The sequence below is a fragment of the Sinocyclocheilus rhinocerous genome, unplaced genomic scaffold (assembly GCF_001515625.1).
Source record: "Sinocyclocheilus rhinocerous isolate Xijiao unplaced genomic scaffold, SAMN03320098_v1.1 scaffold1071, whole genome shotgun sequence".
NCBI lineage: Eukaryota > Metazoa > Chordata > Actinopteri > Cypriniformes > Cyprinidae > Sinocyclocheilus > Sinocyclocheilus rhinocerous.
Window position 1 is genome coordinate 852,583 of NW_015638033.1, and position 6,902 is coordinate 859,484.

The 6,902-nt window shown below is 43.0% G+C and overlaps 1 protein-coding gene across 1 annotated transcript in view; it reads right to left on the minus strand.

Annotated features, from left to right (window-relative positions):
- Positions 1-5,612: 5,612 nt before the first annotated feature.
- LOC107749552 (protein unc-79 homolog) overlaps positions 5,613-6,902 on the minus strand; it is a 12,673-nt gene continuing 11,383 nt past the window's right edge. Inside the window, exon 15 of the mRNA XM_016564734.1 lies at positions 5,613-5,730. Coding sequence (XP_016420220.1) covers positions 5,697-5,730 — 34 coding nt within the window. The 3' untranslated portion in view covers positions 5,613-5,696. The remainder of the gene's footprint in view (positions 5,731-6,902) is intronic.

Sequence of the window (6,902 nt, forward strand, 5' to 3'; positions counted from 1 at the left end):
CTGTTGCCATCTGGTCGACGCTACAGAGCACTGAGCACCAGAACGGCCAGACACAGGGACAGTTTCTTTCCTCAGGCAATCCATCTCATGAACACTTGACAATAAACGTGGAACACACAACACTATTATACATTTATTTATTTAACACACATACCTTTTTTTTTCAGCAAAGGCCACAGTTAGGATGAATACCTTGTAGAGGATGACGAGGAGGGCTTTAAGCCACATCTGTCTAGTGTGAGGTCTGAGGGCCCAGAGCGAGCAGCGCGGCGGCTCCTGGAAGTTGGGCCTCAGCTGCGGACACGTGCAGTACTTCAGCACCTGCACCACCAGCGGCAGCAGATGTTTGCCCAGACCGATGTTATAGTCCATCACCTGAGGAGACAAAACAATACATCAGGAACACTGTCACGCTCCTCACAAAGAGTCGAGCGCACAGGGCTGAGCTCACCTGAGCGATTTCTGCGATGAAGGCGTTGAAGCAGGTGGAGGAGCGCATTTTCTGAGGGGTGATCATGAAGCATCCCATCTGCTGATCGTATCCCAGCAGGACGTAGAGATGCCGCTTGACCGTGTTGAAGGCTTTGGCGCTGCCGATGTCTGCCTCTGCGCTGCTTTTGTCTTTGGCCATGAACTTCATGAGCACCATGATGAGCTGATGGACGGTCTGGTGGTCTATGCCTGCGTCCTCCGGCAGCAGATCCTTAATGACGGAGTCGTCCTCTGGAGGAGAGCTCTCTCCTGCACGGTAACAAGGTGTGGCGCTGTTAGTCTCCTCTACAGATGCTCTACAATGTTGCTATTTGAGCATAAAAAAGATCTGCAAGTTTACAAAGCTCTGCAAGTTTACAAAGCTCAAAGTCCACTCCAAAGGGAGATATTCTCTTAACAGAAACAGAAACCTCAATTCAAGAACTACAACAAACGGCTCATTCTTCCAGATATTATGTAGTCACAAAGTCACTCATTTAAATGATCCCTGTCCACAGGCGAGGCCTGGTTGAGCTGCGCTAGAATAGCTGAAGAAGAAGAGCTGCTTTAGTGAGATACTGTCCGGCTGCAGCCTCGCAGCGCCTCACGATCACCCGTTTCAGGCTGGAAGTGAGGGGTGAAGTTATTAAAACATAACAACATGGTGGAGAGCATGTGAGTTGTCTGTAATGTTTCTGTCATTATCTGGTGAACAATTAAAATTGTTGTCATCCTATATTGTTTTCAGTATTTTTCTGCCGACAGTTCTATTACATTTTAGGTTGGGTGTTCTAACTGGGCTTTGTGATGTAGCCACTTTATGTTTTGATTTTTTTTTTCCATATATTTAATGCTTTGTTCTAATTCTATTACATTTATTGTTTGTGGGTTTATGTTATGTTACTCTACAGTGTATTTCCAGAATACAGGGCCAGCTAATCAATCAGAGCACATTTTGTATTTTGGAAAGAGGGGCTTCATTGAAACGTTTGAAAGAGCGTTTGAGACCGAATGGGAAGAGAGCTGCTGCAATAATGTAAGATATGAGAAACATAATTTTTTTGTTTTTGGAAAAATCAAGCATGAAAACCTATTCTAGCACACCCCAAAACCAAGACTTTGTGATACTGCATAATAGAACCCCTTTAAACTGATGTGTGGGTGACCACACTTGGGGTGATGATTCTGAACCAAACTAAAGTACTTATGAATATAATTATACATAGCAAATTAAGATTAATATACAGCACACGCTGAAAGGAAGGAACAGTGTGTCCAAACACCACCATACATGTACAGTATTTTCACTGTTAATGAGTCATGAGTGACCGTCGATGCTGTGCTGCTATGCTTGACGAGGTTAGTGTGCTTTACCTGTCAGGACTTTCTCGAACATGTTTCCCAGTGAGGGCGCCGACTGCTCTTGTCTTATGAGTCTGAGAGCTGAATCCAGAAAAAAAGAGAAACAGAAAGTGAAGGACATCTTTGGTCAATTCAGAGACAAATATTTGAGCAAAACAATCATTCCACTGTTGAGCTCAAGTGTGTGACAGATACTGATGGGATGTTCTCATGCAGGTCAGCAGCAGTCACATGTGATGGAAAAGCAGCACAGCTACAGGAGGTTCAGGTCACTCACGCAGTTTGTTACACAGTGTCTCCGGGAGGGAGAAAGTGCGCTTGGACCCGGACGAACCCTTGACGCTTTCTCGTAGCGAGCGGACGCTCTTCTGACGGTTGCGGGCGAAGCGAGCACGTCTGATCTTCCACATGGCCGCATCGCTCAGGTTGGCCACATTAGTCCTCACCGCTGTGATCGCTTACAGAGCAAATCAAGACATGATCAACTTGGTGTGTAATCGGGGTTTCTGCAGGCTTTATGAAGGTACATTTAAGACTTTAACACCTTTTCAAGACCAAGTAAAGAAAATGTAAGAATAAACTGAAGGGAACACAAGTCAATATGTCCTCTAAATGTAAATGTCCATCGTCTAACAGATTTCCATGACTTTACTTTAATAGCTCTGCTGCAAACCACTAGAATATAGAAATAACTGTTACTGTATCTTCTGATCACACTGCAACAAATGTGCTGTTCTTCCTCAATATTTCTGTCATCTTAATTCAAGATATATTTATTTGAGAAGCAAAATTACTCAAAAAGTCTTGTTTTATGAGAAATGTATCAAAGTGAAGTGAACTTATGATTAAAACAAGAACAGATATCTGCCAGTGGGCTCAGAAAAATCTACTTAACTCAAAGGTAATTCAAGTTTTCATACCTAAAACCTAAGTGACAGATATTTGTTATAAGCATAAATGTAATTATGTTCAGTTTCTCAGAAAGCAAGACTTCATATGTTCATTTTGCATCTCATGCAAATGTACAGTGGGTACGGAAAGTATTCAGACCCCCTTAAATTTTTCACTCTTTGTTATATTGCAGCCATTTGCTAAAATCATTTAAGTTAATTTTTTTTCCTCATTAATGTACACACAGCACCCCATATTGACAGAAAAACACAGAATTGTTGACATTTTTGCAAATTTATTAAAAAAGAAAAACTGAAAAATGCTCAGTATTTAGTAGAAGCACCCATGATATTTGTTATAAGCATAAATGTAATTATGTTCAGTTTCTCAGAAAGCAAGACTTCATATGTTCATTTTGCATCTCATGCAACTGTATATTGATTTAAGAATGTTTAGATCAGATTTCTTTTTTTCAGTTACACTTTATGAATTTAAGACTTTCTGCTCTGAATTGAGACCTTTTTAAGGCTTTAATTTGTGGACGAGGAATTGAGACCTGCAGAAAGCCTCTTCATACTCTACACACACCGCTGTAGACGTGCTGACATGAACAGTTAATTCAAACACACTCACTGGTAGGAAAAGGAAACTCTTTGTTGCAGTCGAGGTGCAGCTGGGCCTCGAGCGACAGCGTCTCGAAGCGGTTGACGAAGAACTCCCAGCTCAGAGCGGGGATCTCCTGTCGGAGCGAGTGCAGCAGCAGCAGTTTGCTCAGGATGACGGGCCGGTCCCTGACCACCGTGTCAAACTGGAAGTCCAGGCACAGACACAGGCCCTGGTGGAGGACACACAAACACACGTTAGTCCCGGTCCCTTCATGACGTGACGGGGACACTGGTGCGATCAGGTCTCTGTCACCTGCAGCGTGGGCCGTTTGATGGAGTCCAGCAGCAGGCGAGCTCTGGTGGCCACGGCGGGGTTCACGTCCTCGATGCTGGCCAAGAAGCAGCAGAAAGCGTGAGCCAGAGAATACTTCAGCACATGGCTCTTAGTGACCGAGCCCATGTCCAGAAAGCGGCACAGGACAGCCACGCGCTCCACTGAAAGAGACAGCCAGAAATAATATCATCAAACACGAACAATCATTGATGGTGTCTGATGACATCTACAAATATATAGTTCAGTCATGAAACTCTAGATGGCGCAGGCTGATGGGTTGTTAACGTAACTGATGATATTCAGAGAGTTAAACGACTTGGCACAAGCTGATTGGTTCATGCTGCATATGCAGCCAATGAGCTTACTGCCTTGCATTTATATAGCTGGCTAGCATTCACTAGAGATTCCTGCAACGCGCTTTCAGAGTTTCTCTGAAACCCTCCACAGGATCTGTTCCGCCAAAACCAAATACATTAACATTGTCATATCCATCACCATGCTAAAATCTTCAGAGAGTTGTCATGATTGAACTGTTGTTATCATCAAAATATAGAAAGAGTGTGCTACATAAAAAGTAACTCATAAATGAAAAACAAGAATCCGCATGGCACTCAAGTGGTTGAAAATAAAAAGCCTCTAATAAATATGGGCTAATTTATTAAAAATGTTGTTGGCCAATGTGTTTTGGTTTTAAACAGCTTTCCTCCGGGTATAAATCAATTATCCACAGAGACTCATTTGTAATATATAAAAATGACCACATTCATGGTTGTAAGTCTTGCAATTTGTTGTTTTTCATTTAATGCTGTCATGAATTGGCCATCATGACACTAGTGTGCCGTGCCGCTGGGATCGATCTTCTTTAGCCGGCTGTGGGGCTTTGAGAGATGTGTAACGCTGAACACCTGCTGAGAAATATAAAAGCTTTCTTGGTTCTCTGGGGTGGTTCTCTTATGTGATCCCTTTTGGTTCGCTGTTATTTTTGGTTGTTTCTTTGTTGTTCTTTTGGTTAAACGTGTTGGCTTTATGTATTAGTTTAGTTCGGGATTTACTTTGTTTGCAGGCCTGTACATTATGTTGAAAGTTGACTGTATTATTTAATCTTTATCAGTGTTTCCTTTATTGATATGTGTTGTAAAGTTTATTTTCGTTAATGAATATTTCTTTGATCTGCTATTGTTCTCGTCGACGGTGACACTAGTGTGTGTGCTGTGGGTGGATGCAGTGTGGTTTTTAGTGCATTAATATCTGGTTATTATTGTGTTGTAGGTGTTTTCTTCCTGGCAGGTGTTCAAGAGTCCCGTATCCTCGCGTCTCTGTGATCTTCAGGTCTGTAGACGAGGCTCGGGTCCTTCTTCAGTGTGCAGCTATGAGATGTTTTACTCAAATCACTATCACTGAATATAAGCACTAGTAATAATTTGTCTGTCAGATCCAGTAGTTGCTGCTGACCGTTTTGATTGTTGGTGATTTCAACATTCACATAGATGATGTAGCAAACAGCACTTGTCGTATGGTCACACTGTGAGCAGTAAATGATGAACCCTTTACACAATGCGTCAGTAACAGCCTTTCAATCCTCTTTATCTGCACAGGTCGTGTCTTTGTTTGTGTTTGTCTGACTGTAGCTCAAGGTCACAGCTTCTCTCTCTCAATCACTGTAAGAGGCTCCAGTTAATCCCACAGTGCTCCAGGAGCCCGAGCGCTAATCATGGCAGCAAAGTGTTTTAGGAAATGAACAGAAAGGTGCGGATGTGAATGCAGTCAGACCTGCTTCGAAGCGAATCTTCCAGTCCTGACTGTTGAAGCTGCTGTCGACCAGCCTCCAGAAGATATCTGCACCGTGGGACAGAGCGAGCGCATGCAGGAGCTGCGGCACAGCCAGAGACGCCAGCTGACAGAACTCTGACCTCAGCATGGACCACAGGCTGGACACAAACAACAATCAGCCATCTGAATATGAAACGTGCCATTCAGAGAAACACACCTGACCATAATCTGCCATGATATGATTTTAACTACGTCATGGAGCGTTACGGTAGGTTTGCTGTTATTATGAAGTGGTACCTGGGAATGAGCATCTTCTCCTGTATGTAGGCCAGGAACTGAGGCTGATCTTTCCTGGCGTGATACAGGCATTCTCCGTGCAAACACAGGATCTTCAGACAGCTGAGCATGTTGAAGAGGATGTCTGGCTCCTCAACATTACTCATCTCCTACAAGAAACATCGCAGCAGACTCATGAGAAACATAAACGCCGCACAAGCCTGACTGAACAGAGTGAGATGTTTACCTGCAGAACGGTGTACAGAAGCTTGAGAGAAACAGGAAGCTGTAGGTACAAGAACTTCCTGTCTGCACTATTCTTTAATGCTAGGGAACAGAAGACAGAAACAGAAAATATAATGCACTAATACATGGCTAGTACACAGATCTGTGAACGTATGAATATTTGATGAAAAACAATGCATAAACAATGATTGTTATTGGAAACGGAGCACATACGCGGGATCTCAGGAGAGGGATTGTGGCTGCCGGGGTTTTCTGACGGAGCGTCTGCTTTATCTGCTCCATTCTCTGATTTAAGATTGAATTCAGTTTGAGGGAAAACCAAACTCTCCTCCAGACACTCGGATGGTTCCTGTCAAACACACACGACACGGTGAAAAACCTCCTCATCTTTATCATTCACATCTGTGTGTGTGGGAAAATTATAATATATTCATGCTAAATGTATTAAAACTATATTAGATTCAGGAATGTGATGTGATGAAGTGTAAAAAAGCAGAAGGTTTGCGTGAGGTTTGGCAGGCTCAGTGCAACAGTCTGGTCCTAACCGTCTGATGCTTATTTCACACTGAACCAGAATCATTTTCACTGCATAGTAAGATGTAATCTGACTGCCTGGTTTTACACAACGTCCAGGAGAAAGAGCAGATGGGTGTTTTAGTCATTAGTCACTGTAAGGGAGCGAACTTGTTCAGTTTGAAGGGCACTATGAATGGCATAGGGAATAAGGGAACATAAGGGAACGTGAGTCGTATTTTAGCAACGGTTTGAAGTTAAAAATGTCTGAATGCTGGATTAGTTTCAGCTTTTGTCTTCTCCAGATGTTAACTGATGGACTGGAGTGCTGTGGATTACTTGTGGATTATTGTGATGTTTTTATCAGCTGTTTGGACTCTCATTCTGACGGCACCCATTCACTGCAGAGCATCCATTGCTGAGACACTGATGCA